Below are 17,627 nucleotides of genomic sequence, written 5' to 3'. Positions count from 1 at the left end.
AGATAGGCCATATTTTCTTAACAACTGCATGATTCATTTAACAACTCTGGTTATTAGCTTAACCATGGCAAAAATGGTCATAAAATTGGGCACGGCTCACTTAACTACCCTGCTTAGCAATGGTACCAGTTGTGGTTGTCAGGCCTACCTGTAATATATTTGAATGCCCAGAGGGGGACATAATCAGTAGAGGTTAGAGCATAAATGACACTGGGTTGCTCCATGATTTGTGATGGCAAGATTGCGGTGAAGTGCCATAGCGATGGAAGCCATATCCTTTCAATATTTCAGACAGATCAAAGACATTTCAATAGAGCAGGTGTGGGTGATATTTGGAACCGTGATCTTGGTAATGCAGGTTGGAGAACTGGGGACTCTTGCCTCAGTAAAATCTGGGCTGTGTTTGAGAGAAGCAGCAGATCTTTGCTCACCACAAAAGTTTTCCTTGGCATAGAAGAACTTCTTGGCCACAACTTTCCTAAGTATCTAGTGACCTGTATCCTAGGAAGCTGGGGAACAAGCCAGTTTTCCCACAACAGTCTTGAACAAAAACATTGAAATCATCCAGACTCTGCAGGAAGTAATTCACCAATGTTCAGCATGGGGAAAATCCTCAAGAAATACTGTTGAATCTCTTAAGCAATGATAATAGGCCTTTCCACATATTTTTCATGGTTGGCCCTCTTAGTTCAATGGCAGAGGGTCCTCATAAAATATTCCCTCATTACATTTTATTATTGCTATTAAAAATGTACATGTGCATGTCTTTTTCACCAAATCCTGGTTGTAACCTGCCATTTAAAAAGAATAGCAAAAATATATAGTGATTTAAGGGGATAACAAATGGATTAAATTTAATTGAACATATAAATAAAATTGGGGGTGTAGGATTTCATATGATTTATGTTTCCTTCTGTTTAAATTACTGGTTCATCCTTTCCTAAATTAAGATAATTGGAATGATTTAGCCAGGAGTGGGCTTCAAAAAATTTGGCAAAGGGTTCTCTGCTCATTTGCTGGGTAGGTGTGGCCATGATGGGTGTGGCCTAGGCCTCCTTCACCATGGCGAGGGTGGTATTTGCCCTCCCTGGACTCTGGTGGCTCTCTGGAAGCTGGAAACAAATCCATTTCCAACCTTCCCAAACTTCTGGGAGGCCCATTTTTCACCCACTCAGAGCCTCCACACGCGCCCTGCACTTACCTGCATCTAAAATGGGCCATGTGGGGACTCCTGGGAGGGGCGAGGCAGGGTGAGCCAGGAGTGGGATTTGGGGGTTCTCCGAACTGAACAGAATCTCAACTAGGGGCTCTCCTGAATCCTTGCGAACCCCCAGCAGCCCACTCCTGGTGTTCCATACTAGCAGGCTTGTAGGCCTGCATTCCTATTGGTCCGGAAAAGCCGGGCCGTGATTGGACAAAACTAAGCGTTCTGATTGGTTCTTATTTGGCTGCCGCAATTGGGTAAAACCAAGCGCGGCAAGCTCAAATGCATGTCATAGGCTGCCTAGCCACAGCCAGCTCTATAAAAGGAGCTGCCTCGGCTGGGAGTTTTTTGTCTCAGTATCTGGTTTCCTAACAAAGAGCTGTTGTCACTATTTCGAATCGAGTCTCTCCTTGGGATCCACCGCCCAGACTTAACACTGGCGATGAGGGTGGGATACTGAGACAACAGAGCTGACTAGCACGTGGCAGAGAGCGCATAGACCTGCGAGATGGCCAGCAGCGCCGTGTCACCCACACCATTCAATCCGGCCAGCGAGGACTGGGAGTCCTACATTGATCGTTTCCAAATATTCTTGGAATCAAACAACCTGAAGGACACCACTGGCAGCAAGAAGCGAGCAGTTTTTCTAACACACTGCGGACCCGCCGTTTTTAAAATGGCCAAGGCGCTCGCAAAGCCAACAGACATCAAGACCATGGATTGGGATACCCTAGCTCCCATCCTCTGGAACCACTACGCCCCGGCGGTGCCAATTCTCACCCGTCAGCATGACTTTTACCAGAGGGATCAGTGCGAGGGCGAGAGCGTTGGAGAGTTCGTAGCCGACCTGAGGGACCTAGGAGGCTTGTGCGGATTCGCCAATCTAGACAAGGCCATGCGTAACCGAGTCGTCCTCGGCCTGAAAGACCCAGCTCTCTGAAGCAGATTGATGGCTAAAGGAGACATCTCCCTCGCCGACGCCGTAGCCGAAGCCACTGCAGCCAAGGCCACCCATAAATCAGCGGCGCGAATGCGGCGTTAAAACGGAAATGACCGCCAACCCACCAGCGAGACGGCAACCGCAGCAGAAAAACACACAGTATCCACCCACCACAGCGACATCGAATCCCCCTCTGACAACGAAGAGGAAGAAATTCACAGACTTCAGTCGGAACGTGAGCGACGAGACCGGCATGGTCGTAAGTCGAGTTACCAATGTGCCGGCCGCGTTCCGAATGCAAGTTCCTGGACGCTGTTTGCCGTTTTTGCGAAAAACGAGGGCATATTGCCAAAGTATGCCATAACAAATGAAATTCCAGCCCCCGACGACGGGGAAACAGCCCAAGAAGAAGAGATGGCACCCCCACCATAAACCGGGACTGCCATAATGACAGCCGATGGAACCGGGACAGCTGACCCAGGAAGTTCGTGGAGGCACTCAGAAGGAAGAGATGCACCAAACAGTCACCATCGGCCATGCTTCATCAATAGACGCACAAAAGATACGTGTAGAGGTCAACATCGAGAATCAGCCTTGCACCATGGAGGTAGACTCCAGTTCCTCCCTCTCTATGGTCTCCTGGAGGACCATCAAAAGACTAATTCCCAGCATCCACCGCCAAGAGCTTAGCGACCAGAAGCTAATATTAAGAGACTATCAAGGTAATCGCATTCCGGTCGTTGGCACTGGACATTTTCAAGTCTCTTTCAGAAACCACGCCACCATTCTACCACTCACAATCGTCGATATAGACAGACCCAGCCTACTCGGGTTGCAGTGGTTCGCCCCGTTGGGGATCGAGATGGCAGGCATCCACCACACAGAAGACGGAAACTGGGAAGAAACGCTCATCCAGGACTTCCAAGAAGTCTTCAGTGAACATCTAGGCAAGTACAAGGGGTCCCTATCTCCTTTAATCTCAGCCCTGACATCGCTCCCATCTGTCTCAAGCTGCGCCGAGTGCCTTTTGCACTCAAGCCTAAAATAGATGAACAATTAGACAAACTAATAGCGCAAGGCGTGTTAGAAGCCATCGATCATGCCTGTTGGGAGACCCCAATTGTCACCCCCATCAAACCCGATGGCTCCCTGAGAATTTGTGGTGACTACAAGGCCACCCTCAACCACGCATTGCAGCAGAGCGCCTACCCGGTGCCAGTAATCCAACATCTCCTGCACTCACTAGGGGATGGCAAGATCTTTGCAAAGCTCGACCTGGCTCAAGCTTATCAACAACTGCCAGTCGATGCTGAAACTGCAGAAGCCCAAACAATAGTGACACATAGAGGGGCATTCAAATGTAACCGGCTCCAGTTTGGGGTCAGCGTCGCACCGGGCATTTTTCAAAGTCTAATGGAGAGATTGTTGCAGGGAATTAAAGTAGTCGTGCCCTATTTCGATGACATTCTGGTAGCAGCCCCTACCAAAAAACAACTGAGGACGGTCCTACAGAAATTCAAAGACATTGGCTTCAAGATGAAAAAGGAAAAGTGCCAATTATGCACTGAAAGGGTTGAATTTCTTGGCTACCTCCTTGACAAACAAGGAATTCACCCCACAGATAAAAAATTGAAAGCCATCAAAAATGCCCCCAGACCAAAGAACAAAACGGACCTCCAAGCCTTCCTCGGACTCATTAATTTTTATAACATTTTTCTACCCCAGAAAGTGACTGTCGCAGAACCTCTGCATAGGCTCCTTGATAAAAAGGCTTCCTGGATATGGGAATGGCGAGAAGAGCACGCTTTTCACCAGATAAAAAACCTTTTGAGTTCAGACGCAGTCCTCATGCAATATAATGAAACGCTACCTCTGACTGTTACTTGCGATGCATCACCATTTGGGGTTGGCGCCATCCTGAGCCACATTTTACCAAATGGAACGGAAGCCCCCATTGCATTCTTTTCCAGAACATTGTCCAAGCCAGAGAGGAACTATAGCCAGCTGGACAAAGAAGCCCTTGCCATCGTTTCAGCAGTAAAGAGATTCCACGAATACATTTATGGTAGGACATTTTCCATTATTACAGACCATAAGCCCCTACTTGGCATATTGGCGGGTGACAAGCCCACTCCACACATCTTGTCACCTAGAATGACTAGATGGTCTGAATTTCTTGCTGCTTATAATTACAAATTGATACATTGCCCTGGCAAGACAATCCCACACGCCGACGCCTTAAGCCACTCCCCCTTGCCAGACTTGCAAGAGGACCCAGCACCCACATTATCAGTCTTCCAAATTGAAACGATCCCCATGCCACCAGTAACCGCGCAAGACATCGCCCACGAAACTAGGAAGGACAGACGCTTGGCGTGAGTTCTCAGCTGGGTGGAGAGGGGATGGCCAGAAACCGAGCCAAACGGACTTTTTAAACCATTTAAAAACCAGCAAACTGAACTCTTTTCGCAAAAAGGTTGCGTGTTGTGGGGAGATCGGGTAGTAATACCAGAGACACTACAGAAAAAAGTTTTAGACTTGCTGCATGACGGGCACCCTGGTATTGTGTGCATGAAAGCCCTGGCCAGGAGCTGCGCTTGGTGGCCAGGCATGGACAAGCAAATTGAAACCTGGCTCGCTGCTTGTAACAGATGCCAAGAGATTTGCTCGGCTCCCCCTAAGGCCCCACCATTAGAATGGGAAACACCCAGAGGCCCTTGGTTACGCATCCATATTGAATGGGAAACACCCAGAGGCCCTTGGTTGCGCATCCATATTGACTTCGCAGAGCCAACCAAGGGGCACACCTTCTTAATCACTGTTGACACTTATTCAAATTGGCTCGAGGTGAGCACAATGAAGACAACCACCACAGAAGCTGTCATCAAGAAATTAAATAGACTTTTCGCAACGCATGGTCTGCCAGATGTTATTGTTTCTGACAATGGGCCACAATTTACCGCCTTGGCTTTTGAACAATACTTGGCAGACCGCGGCATCCGACACGCATTGACATCGCCAGCTCACCCGGCGGTGAATGGTAGAGCTGAACGCATGGTTCAATTTACAAAAAAAACTGCACAAAATGGAACATGACAACATCCATGAGAAGATCACCAGGATGCTTCTCCTACAACATATCACACCAAATACCACCACCAGCAAGAGCCCAGCACAGCTATTAATGGGCAGAAGACTCAGGTCACTTCTAGACCACCTGCACCCTGCTTACACTCCAGAAAAACCCCTTGGTTCCAGTAGCAAGCACCCCGCCTTCAAGGTAGGAGACATTGTATTTGCCAAAAATTTTACAGGGGACCCACTTTGGATCCCTGGAAAAATCACCCAAGTCACAGGCTCCCGCTCCTACCAACTCGAGACCACCAATGGGAGGTCGTGGAAACGTCACATTGACCAGCTAAGATCCAGGCTGGCCGCTTCCCCCCTCATAGACTATAACCAAGAAATCAGAGGGGGGGGGGAACCTCAAGTTCAGAAAATGAACGAACATCTGTACAAGTAGAACACCCCCCACAGACATTAAACAAAAACCAACAATACTTACCAGCCAGAAGGGAGTCGTGGCAGACGGGCACTTCGCCTGGAAGCAGCGGCCAGACAAGCTCCACCAGCCCAGAGAGCCCAGGCGGGAGCAGCAGAGCAAACGACTCAACCGACCTGGAATCACCAGGTGGGAGTCTCCGCCAGAGGACCAGCTCACCCTTCCAGGCAGTTCCATCTTGCAGCTTGAGAGTGACGCAGAGCCCGCCCGAACCCGATGGTGAACAGAGACACTGTGAACTGTGCAAGTCTAGTAGGCAGGTACAAAGACCCGCCTACTTGCGTGATTACGTTACCCCGCCCCTTGGACGGAACCAAGAGGGGAGGGGTGTTCCATACTAGCAGGCTTGTAGGTCTGCATTCCTATTGGTCCGGAAAAGCCGGGCCGTGATTGGACAAAACTAAACGTTCTGATTGGTTCTTATTCGGCTGCTGCGATCGGGTAAGCTCAAATGCATGTCATAGGCTGCCTAGCCGCAGCCAGCTCTATAAAAGGAGCTGCCTCGGCTGGGAGTTTTTTGTCTCAGTATCTGGTTTCCTAAAACCAATCTGGTATCCTATTTCGAGTCTCGTCTCTCCTTGTGACCCACTGCCCAGACTTAACACCTGGATTTATCAAATTAAAAATATTGTAACATCTTAAAAATATAATTTCCCCCCAACTATTTGTTAGAGTTTTTTATGTACTGGGTTAAACTTAACCAAACATAAATTGGCCTATTTTCTAAAGTTCAATGCATTTATGAAAAGAGAAGAATTAACAAACACTAATTTAAGATGAGCATGGTTGTTGGCTTCACTGATACTTTGTTTAATCCATTTCTCAGTTGTCTTTTATTATGATCAAAATTAGTTCACAACGCAATGGTGGAACAGTTTATGGAAGCAAAGAATAATTTATAAAAAATACTTTAAAAGAAAAGAGGTTAAGTTATCATCGTGCTTTAATTCACATGGCTTGTGGATCAGTCCCATGGAACTTGATGGAATTTCAAGAGCAGCCACTTCTGCTGCTGCCAAAATTTGTTTCAAGCAGGATTTTCCTCTCATTTTGTTTATTTCTGATGTAGTAGAGTGTTTGTGTAGATTTCAGTTTTACAGAAACTTTCACAAGCCATTTTACAAGTTAACACTGGTTAATGGAAGCTAGAAAGCCATTTTACTGTAGCATTGTTGATCACCCAAAAATGCATTTTGACAAATAATTATGTGAGGTTCTATATAGGAATATGCCATGCACAATATTTTTTTCACAAAGATGTTCAGTTTTTAATTTTTAATTGCAGTCCATGACCAGAAAACAAAAAGCAATAGAAAAAAGTATTACCCAGGTCATAATCAATTATAGCTGTGCCAGAAAGATGGCAAATTTACAACACACATTAAAAACTCTTGAGCCATACAATTTTTTTCCTGTTGTAGGAAGTTAGCATCCAACCCTCCCCTAGAAAATTGAAATATCCTAGGAAATATTAAAAAGGCAGAATATTTCCCCTAAAAATAGTAGAAACTCAAGAGTAGAAACAGAAGCAGAAGCTCACCCCCACCTTTGTTAATGGGTGGGCCATTAAGGCCTGGGCCAGAATACTTTACAAAACAAAGATCTCCAGGTAAAACCATACCAATTGCTCAAAAGCCCTTTCAGTGCATCATCATCCAGCAAGGCTCAACCACGCCTGGAACACAGGACAGCCTACAGAGTTGCCCCTGCATGGCCCCATGGGAATCTGACAACCAATCAGAATACAAGCTTCAATTCAAATCCCAACAAAGGTTATAAAACCCAGGCACTCTCAGCATATCAGTCCTTCCTTCTCTTTTCCTTCACCTTGGAGCATGTGATCATCCTTCTTTGGATCTTCAAGCCATGTGGTCCTGCTGTCCACCATTAAACCATCTTTCCTAACAGCCTCCTTGTTTCCATTGTCTTTTTCCCTACTTCGAACTGAACCCAGAAGGATATTTCTTCCAACACCGTCTTATCCCCTTTTTTGAGAGAGTTGCCCTCAGCTATGTTTTTGTCTTAGTTCTGCCCATTTTATTTTAATGTATCCATCAACATAACATCAATGATATCTTTGGTCTGAAAGAAATGTTCTATTGAAATTGAAAACAAGGTTATTGTCCCAACTGGTGACAGCTGCCTGAATCAAAAGTAAAACTTTTTTTTCCAAGCAGAATTTTCATAGGCATTGAAAGTAAGAATGTTACAAAATTGCACCACATAAACTCTTATCTTTAGAATCAAAATAAATCTTTGTACATTAGAACGTCTGATTGTTATTTTTCATAGCTTCATTGTGGTATGGCAAGGTTGATTTCTCAGATGGGGAGGGGAAGGGGATCTTCACTCTGATTTTAGGTAAGTAGTCACTTAAATATGTATCAATTTGAGAAACAGCCTTCACAGTTGCCCATTGCTTTGTTGCTGTTACTGTAAATGGCTCTGGAGGAAAAATCAAAAGATTTCTTTGCCATCTTCTCTTCAGCTGCAGGCAGTGATATTCCATGTCTTTTTCCAATATACAAATTACATATGGGGGGGAAATGTTCATGTTCTTCTCAGTACTCTTAACTCATTGCTTTATCTACTCCTTCCTATGAATTGCCCAGTCCTGCATTCTGATTTTATATGATGTGAATTTAATCCTTTTTCATTCTATAACCTTCAAGCTCTGTAGATTTGTTTGAAAGGTAATGTTTTTCCCCTCTGAAAAGATCTTTCCTTTGGTATTGATTCGCTTAATGACTCATTTGGCATGTTTACATGTCTGACAATGTTTCTAGGTTTCTTGTATAAAGGTGGCAAAGTATTAATAGGAGGCGTGAAATGAAATGATGGCATTCCCTTTGGTGGCAATCTGTTACTTGTCAGTTCTGCTGGGTAGTTTGAAGTTGATAAGTAATAGTTTTGCAAACTTGGTGCAGCGCTTGAAGTTCCATAAATTGGCTGAGACCAGGTGTTAACAAAAGGCAATTTCATTCCTGTTATACTGCGAATTTGTGTTGCATTTTTTTTGTCAGCCAGGGTTCTTATAGGCAAAATTGGCTGGTAGAATCTTGCTTGTGGCATAGAACTCACAAAATTATAGAGGAGGGAATGCCAAAGTCCACCACAGAGGGGATTCAGTGTCACCTGAGGCCACATGCTGGCAAGACTCTGCAAGGCTTCACAATTCCAGGTGGACATGGGGAAATCCTCCTCTGTGTGATACAGCTGTGAGAAATAAATGCAGAGCGTGATGTCTTGATGCTTCATTAAAAAACTGTAAATTTTGCTTATGCACCCATGCTCTGCCTCATTACAAGGAGAATAATTTGAATAAAGAAATATATATGCAATGTTCCCCCAATTGTGTACAACTGAGTCTAGATAACCATCCGTTTCAAATAGCATTGCTTCTGGATGGATGTTATATTCTTCACAGTTTGTAACTTGGCCCTTTTGAATTAATTTACCTGATACATCTCTCAACTCATAAAAGAGAAGGTGTTTATTTTGGTAATCCATTGGCCCATATGGGAATCCAAAAGCCTTTTGAAATTCTGTGTAAGAAACTCGTGCTGCTTCCCCTGTTTGTATGTGATAAGGACATTTAGTACAATTTTGGCTCATTGTTAGCCAGTAATATGGCTTCACTATTGTACCTCTTTGTGTTAGGTATTCTTGGCAAAATGGTATTGTTTCTAAGTCCATTATGTGTGAAAACCTTGAAAGCTGACAGTCCTGAAACACAGAGAAGAAATTCCGAATAGTTATTTCCCTGTTTGTTTAGAAGTTTTGAAATTAAAATCACATCTACATTACAAATTCAAACCAACCATATATTGAACTCCATATGAGAAGAAGCTAAGAACAGTTTCTGTTTTTATATTAATGAAGGGGTTTTTAGAGAACCCTAGACTTTATGTAATTGACCATTTCCATGGAAGTGAAGAAATATAAATTACTATACTTTGTATTTTAACATATATCCTGGAGCTGTGAGGCATTTCACATTCGTTTACAAAACATTGGTTTTGTTTGGACCATGTGCCAAGAGCATAGCAGCCACTTGCAAGTCTTTAAATCAGCTGTGTACTTGTGCAGCATAGTACACTTGTCCCAATATATCTATCCCAATAAAACTCTAAAAACTTCACCTTGAATTTTTTCAGCCTTTCCCGGCTATAATGTTATTTTTTAAAATGGTTAGATTTGGGTCTGAATGTGAGACTGTTATGTCAATAGAAAGGAAGGATTTTTCCCCAATCTTTTCACCAGCTGTGTCCTCTAAGAGGCATTTGTATTCTGTGTAGTGTAGTAAAGAGTGTGGGTGTTTCTGCTCCCTCCTTGTGTTGCACCTTTGGGTATAGATGCATACTGAAAAGCACAGGATGGATTACATATTGTGGAGTCCTTGGTGCTCTCTGAGCTTGGTTTTTGAGCTTGCAGATATTTCATTACCAATTAGGTTAAATCATACTGCTAGTGGGTTTACTCCCTGTTTATATACAGCAGATTCCCCTAACAGTATTAGTAAGGATGCTTTTTTTCTTCCTAGTGGTTCCTTGATTATGGTATTGGTTCCTGCTTGATTGTCTGGTGCTAATCCCCACTTATCTGGATATTGACTGCTGGAGAGCTTGTGTTCAAGCCTTCTTAGTTTTTTTAGCTTAGTCTTTTTGAATGGTGTATAAATGTGGTTTATTTCTATGTGACTATTGATGGCTGAAGGGACATGGTGGCTCAGTGGCTAAGACACTGAGCTTATCAATCAGAAAGGTCGGCAGTTCGGTGATCTGAATCCCTAGCACCGTGTAATGGAGTGAGGTCCCGTTATTTGTCCCAGTTTCTGCCAACCTAGCAGTTTGAAAGTATGTAAAAATGCAAGTGGAAAAATAGGGACCACTTTGGTGGGAAGGTAACAGCATTCCATGTGCCTTTGGCATTTAGACGTGCTGGCCACATGACCACGGAGATATCTTCAGACAGTGCTGGCTCTTCAGCTTTGTAATGGAAATGAGCACACACACCCAGAGCAGGAAACGACTAGCATGTATGTGCAAGGGGAACTTTTATCGAATGATGGCTGACTAACTATTCTGAAATGTCAAGCTTCCAGGAATTCCCTAGTATTTTTGTATTTAGTTTGGTCTAGAACACCCACAGTTTCCCATCTGAAACTGTAGTTGAATTTGTCCTTATGTTATGAGATTAAGATTTTTTTTATCATGTCTTATGACTGCTAGTTGGTGATCATGGTGGTCAAAAAACTCTGCTAGTGTTTTGCTTCCCTATCCTGCATTTTTCTCTTACAATTATTTCTACCTTCCTTCTACATCCCCAGAATCAAGGCTGTTGAAGAATCTCCTGGATCCAGAATTGAGATATCTAGGCTAGAAGTCAACATCAAATTTTTGGTTGCCTTTTTCCTATCGCTGTTAGACCTACATTTTCTGCAAGTTGCATTCATTGAAACTGTATAAAATTGGCTGGTGTGCGTGTATGTGTGTTGTGTTGTGGTGAGGGGTGTCAAGACCCACAGGCTGGATCCAGCTTGGTATGTGGTTGGATCCTGCCCATGGGGCCGTCCTGGAAAATGTAAGGAGCTGGCTCGCATCACTTAGGCCCAGTCTCGTCAATACAAAGAGGAAACACTGGGCCTGCGTCGCTTTGGCCCAGTCTACCCAATGCAAAGAGGAAACATACCAGCTGTTTGGGGAGTGCTGTCAAGCTGGCCATGCCCACCCAGTTGGCCACCCTCATCCAGTTGGCCATGCCCCCCCCCACAGGTCAACCTCAGCCCTGACACAGCCCTCAATGAAATTGAGTTTGACATCCCTGGTGTGGTGGATGGTGATTTCCTCACATCTCCTTTTTACTACAGTAATTACAGAAGCTCTTTCAACTTAAATAAATTTGCTGAAAAGAAACACAATAAATTATGGTGCCAATTAAGAAATACAGTCTTTATCAAAAAGACATTTTGCCATTTAGGTATTCTCTGAAGAATAAGAAAGAAAGGGATTCTACTTTCAATGCCTAACATTTTACTTTTTGTTCTGTTTTGAACCAATTAAGGCTTTGGGATAGCATGCTGCTCTTTTAAGATACAGTGCTACTTCTGGAATTCCTTATGCTATTTTCTCAGCAAGAGTTCTGGCTCCATTAAGAGATCCCAGAGCTTCCTTATTCCTTATTCTCTCAAATATACAGTATTATTAGACTATGATAGTGGGAAAGAAACTGTGACCTCTCTGCCCCACAGGGACTTCTGTAGTAACTCACTATGTAATATATCCCATCATTTGACTGATTTCAACATCTTGATAAGTTGCATTTGTATGTTTTTCATTTGGTGGAAAAATATTGGTAACTTACAACTTTTCCTCCTAAATTGAGCAGATAAAAGCTGGCAAAAACATTAAGTAGTCTCTCCTTCCGCCTCTGAATCCAATTAAATGGGAAGTTACCTATGAACCTCCCCCTCCCATACATTATTGTAACTATTTGAAATATGTTTAACCCTGAAGTCACTTGAATTCTTACAGAATGACAAAATGTGTATAATAAAATCAAAGCTTTCTTCCGAGAAATAAGATATGCTTTGTTGTTCAGAAACTAAGCACAGCACATATATGTAATATTGAGCTTTACTTACTGTCAAAATTTCTTGAGGCCAGAATAGCAGTAACAGTTAATCTCAGCCACAGCCTTACTTGAATCCTATTTTCAGTGTCCTGAGAAAGAAAGAGAATAACCCTTCCAACTACTTATTTTAGAAGACCTCAACTTGTTTCTAATAAATTTTCTTGTAGCTTGACAACTTACATGTGTGGTGAATAAACGTGTTGTATTGACAATTTCAAGTGCTAGGTTACCTAGATAGAAACAGCAGGCTTGTTCTTCTTTGTTGCTTGAAAGACTTGTTAGATCAGTTCCTGTGCCTGTTAGAAACTTGATCACTATTGCCAAATGTATTCAGTAACATCAGTTTACTTGAAAAATCACAACTTGGTAGAGCAGGTGATGAATGGATCTAATAATGCTGTGTATGTGGATCTTATGGAACCCCATAGTTTATCAAGTGGCTCAGAGAGCTGAGGAGATATAAGAGACGCCTAGAGCGGTGATGGAGGAAGACAAAGAACAAGATTGACACCCAGCACTACCTTATGGCAATACCTGTATTGGGCTTAGCTTGTGGCAATAAAACGATGAAATAAAATTACTTTGCCTTATTATATTTCAGGTAGTTTACCAGCAGCTCTGTTTTGGGTAAGCATGTTCCATCCTAGTTGAGAAGGAGCAAGGATGCCCTTGGCAGGATTGCTGTGAAAAATATTCCTGGCATCTATCAGAGGAAGCTACTTGACTTTGCTTGGACATAGAATCTGGCTGGGGAGAGATGATGGATATGCATCTGAACCTTGTTATCTGGGAGGAGTTAGAGCCAGTTGCTCTTGAGAAAGTGGTCCTTAAGGCTGTGAACTTGGCACCTATGTTCTGGATCGATGCCAGTCTTGGCTGGGAGTGGGTTGGGCTCAAGCTGTGATTAATGCCTCTTCACTAGAAGGGGTAGTACTAACTGCCCTGAAGGAAGCGTTGGTGTCTGTCCGTCCTCAAGAGGCCATCCTTGGGCCACGGTATTTGACAACTTTCATGTAGTGAAAGTTCCATTTTGTGAAAATTCCAACTTTCCATTTTTAACTTTCAGTTTATCAGAATGTTCTTTATGCAGCCATCTGGTTTCTTCTTGGGTTTCTTATTTTTCTTTTTTAGTGGCATTGTGGTGGACTGGGATTTTATAATCACATTTTTCAGAGTTTTCCAAGCTTCATGAGCTGTTTTCCAGACTCCTTCCTTGTTTTCCATGGAATCCTCCCCAGTCTCTCTTTTAAGTTTGTTGAATTCAGCTCTTTTAAAGGCTAAGACACTAAAGGTAGTCTTTGACTTACAGCAGTTCATTTAGTGACCATTTGAAGTTACAACAACATTGAAAGAAGTGACCTATGATCATTTTTCACACTACAGTATCCCCATAATCATGTGATTTACATTTGGATGCTTGATAGCTGGTTCATATTTATGATGGTTGCAATGTCCCAGGGTCATGTGGTCTTGCTTTTGCGATCTTTTGACAAGCCAAGTCAATGGGAAATTCACCTAACAACCATATTACTAATTTAACAACTTCAGTGATTCACTTAACAAACATGGCAAGAAAAGTTGTCAAATGGGGCAAAACAAACTTAACAAATTTCTCACTTAACATAAATTTTGGGCTTAATTGTGATCATAAGTCAAATGAATTGAATTATATTGAATGAGGAATGGGAGTAATTACAAAATTCTTTGACATGCCTTTGGATACTTTTTTGGTCAAATTTTAAGAGAGAGTTGCGGGGGGGGGGATTTTGTTTTTGTCCTAAATTATTTCCATATTGATCCTTAACACAACCCCAAACTTCAACAAATAACAATTTCAGGATGTTGGGAACCAGCATATGAGACATAGGTTGTCCACCTGTGTTTTGTTGCATGATGTAACAATGGAGTGTTGAATATTTTGAAACCACATGGGTTCAGTTTTCATACACCAAACCAAAGTCAAAACAAATCATGTATGTCATGGTTCAGCACCATACATAAATCCAGCTTGTATATTGTTTTTCAACATTCTCTTGGCTCTTGCCAATTACTTACTTTCCTTTTAATGCAACTTATGGGATTATTGCAAAGGATATATATATATATATATATATATATATATATATATATATATATATATATATATATATATATATATATATATTATATGTATATATGTATATGTGTATATGTGTATATGTATATATGTATATATGTATATATATATATATATATATATATATATATATATATATATATATATATATATATATATGTATATGTATGTGTATATATATATATAAAATCTTAGAGTTCTTTTGTATATGTATTGGATTAAAATGTTTACAAAATATTACACATTACTGAAATAAAATAGTAGTGAAATGTGACAGCATTCCTATTTTCAGAACAAGTTGTAAATTATATAAATGTCAGGGAATTTCACTATGTTAACTCAGTCCATCATTAAAGCCTCCAGAGCAACATAATCAAGAAATATGCTTACAAAACAATCTTATGACCATCCAGTGAACTGATATGACTGGATATAAATTTCCCAAGCCGAATCTATACATAATTTATTATTAAAAAGCCTCCATGTTTAATATAGAAATCACTTCCTTTGCAGCTTCTTAGAAAGATTACCGTATTTTCCGGACTATAGAACGCATTGGAATATAAGCCGCACCCACTAAATTTTAAAAGAAAAAAATATTCTTACATATATTAGCCGCACCAGACTATAAGCCGCAGATATATACGTTGTGAAATGAGATATTTACACAGAAAGATTTTGTAAATGTTTATTTACATACTTAATTGTTTCCAAACAGTGCCTGTAACACGGCAGTAAAACGGCTGAACGAACAAAACAGAAAAGTCTTTAATGTTTTTATTCATCCTCCTCCTGTGTACTGAAACCACTGAAGTCATCTTCAGTGTCGGAGTTGAAGAGCCTCAGAACATCTCCGTCACACACCTTTTCAGTCTCTCTGTCGGTGTCGCTCTCAGTGTCACTTTCATCTCGAAGCACAGTTACCAATGAAGTTGTGCTGTTCTGTCCACGCAGCAGTCCAGCCTTTCAAAACCCCTTGGTGATCGTGGATTCTTTCACACTACTCCACGCTGTTAGGATTCACTGGCAGACCTCAGAAAAGAATGCTCTTTGCATGCGGCCAGTTTTTGTGAATGATTTCTTGCCGCTGGTCATCCAAGCCTCCCACTCACCTCGGAGTGCCGCTTTAAATGCACGATTCACACTGATGTCAAGTGGCTGCAAAAACTTAGTTGTACCTCCAGGAATCACAGCTGGAATTGAGTTTGTTCTCTTGATGGCTGCTTTCACAGAATCTGTTATATGGGCCATCATACTGTCCAAAACAAGCAATGATTTTTTTTCCGGTTAAAAAAATCCTCCCAGGCACTTACTGTAGCACTCCGTCAGCCATTCAGTCATTAGGCTTTCTGTCATCCACTCTTTTTTGTTAACTTTAACGACTATGCCTTTCAGGAGTTTTTCTTTTGGCATAGTCATCTGCTTAAAAATCACCATCAGTGGAAGTTTCAGTTCGGATGCGGTGCAGCTCAAAACACACGTGAAATGCATTCTCTCATGGCCAGTTGTTTTCATCATAATGGATGACGCTCCTGTCTTATTAACAGTTCTAGTTAGAGGCAGGTCAAATGTTAAAGGTACTTCATATTTATGATGTTGTCTGGTCCGATGGAATTCTTGGCTAGTTTTGTTTCAATAAATTTGTGGAAGTTTGCAACTTTTTCCTCGTAGTCAGAAGGGAGTTGTTGACACACAGTCGTCTGCACCCTGATGGACAGATCTTTTCATCTCATAAATCTACAACACCATGACAGTCCACCTTTAAAATCTTCAGTACCCATGTCGCTGGCGATTGTTTTAGCTTTCAGTCGGATCTGCACATTGGATACACCATGGCCCTCTGCTCTCTGTGTGTTCACCCAGTCCTCAAGAACATTTTAAAGTTTAGGCCATCTGCTTTAATGACCTCTGAAAGCCTTTGTTGTCCTTTGGCATTGAATCAGTTCTTCACGCTGCCGTCTCCAACGTCTCATCATTGATTCATTAACGCCAAGCTTACATGCAGCAGCTCTATTTGCTTCCTGGATAGACAGAGCAATTGCTTTCAACTTAAAAGCTGCAACATATACTTTTCTTCGTGTACTTTCCATGATGAGGGTGTGAAAAATATTTTGCGTTCATGCATGTCGTGCTGCTTGCATTGAGCGCACCAAAAACTACCGGTAGCGTCTTCTTTGCATTGACCTCTTGTGTCTATTACGTTTTTGCTCCCCCTGATGGCAGTTAGCAAAGAAAAATCTATATTTAAGCCTCGTTGTACAAGCCGCAGGGTTCAAAGTGATTTGAGTCTTTTCTCAGAGTTGCAGTTCCCTTCTGCATTGAGAGGGGGCGCTGCCTGCACCCCTTCAGCAGGTAGCTTTTTTTTATTCAAAAGATTAAAATAAAAAATAAAAAACAGACAAAACAAAACTAAACCAAAAATACTTTTAAAATGTAAATTAAAAAAAAATACAAAAACATATATTACCCCCCTAGTTGAACACTGACAAATCTATTGCAACAATAATAGCTTCCCCCCTTGCAAAGCAAGTCCAAAATGTATAAGCTACATCTCAGCTACTCTTTGGCACAAATGCAGGGAGAAAATAAGACACTCTTCATTTCAGTATTTCGTAACACAAAAGCTTATTGTTTATTCTTTCCTCTGCAAGGAGTTGGAGATAATAGCTAAGCAAACAAAATAAAGTTGGATCTAACCCAAGTTTCCTGGGACTCGATATTTATAATTTCCCTTCATTACCCCTGATTACCCTTATTACCCATGATTACCATTTTTAATGATAATTATTTGTATGAACTCAATCACATGAATCGTGGTTAATGCATAGAGCTTCACCTCACAGCATTTTACAAAGACCGTGCATATTATTATGATACAGAGTTTATTCTGATGAACTTCAGGTCACTGTGGCTTTGATGCAAATGCATGTGTTGTGTAGTTGCGACATGCGTCCCCCTCTACCAGGAACCAGTCTATTAAACAATATACATTATATCACTAATTATGTCTCTACTTGTGGTCCAGGTTTATCGGGATATTTGGTATGAAATTTCATTATCAGTCTATTTGCACACACATCTGCTACTTTCACCCAGGTTGCTTCTGTTTCAGGATATCTTTCCATCTCACTAAGTATTGTAACACTTTTCTACATATCTGCAAATCTAGAAT

At 41.8% G+C, this 17,627-nt stretch overlaps 1 protein-coding gene across 2 annotated transcripts; it reads right to left on the bottom strand.

Annotated features, from left to right (window-relative positions):
* Positions 1-7,701: 7,701 nt before the first annotated feature.
* Positions 7,702-12,544, bottom strand: APOBEC4 (apolipoprotein B mRNA editing enzyme catalytic polypeptide like 4). Of its 2 annotated transcripts, none has more exons than XM_026703204.2 (2): positions 12,350-12,544; positions 7,702-9,432 (listed from the first exon to the last, which is right to left on the bottom strand). In XM_026703204.2, exon 2 carries the CDS (start codon positions 9,400-9,402, stop codon positions 8,374-8,376), a length of 1,029 nt encoding a protein of 342 aa, XP_026558989.2. In that variant the 5' UTR covers positions 9,403-9,432; positions 12,350-12,544; the 3' UTR covers positions 7,702-8,373. The 2 variants fall into 2 exon arrangements, with proteins under 2 accessions (XP_026558989.2, XP_087784813.1); XM_087928687.1 differs by lacking the exon at positions 12,350-12,544 and having other exon boundaries at positions 7,702-8,922; positions 9,165-9,266.
* Between the last annotated feature and the right edge of the window lie 5,083 nt (positions 12,545-17,627).

This window comes from Pseudonaja textilis, chromosome 3 (assembly GCF_049901715.1).
Source record: "Pseudonaja textilis isolate UNSWEBS1 chromosome 3, rPseTex1.2, whole genome shotgun sequence".
In the NCBI taxonomy this organism is placed as follows: Eukaryota; Metazoa; Chordata; class Lepidosauria; order Squamata; family Elapidae; genus Pseudonaja; species Pseudonaja textilis.
This window is presented reverse-complemented; position numbering and strand designations above follow the sequence as displayed.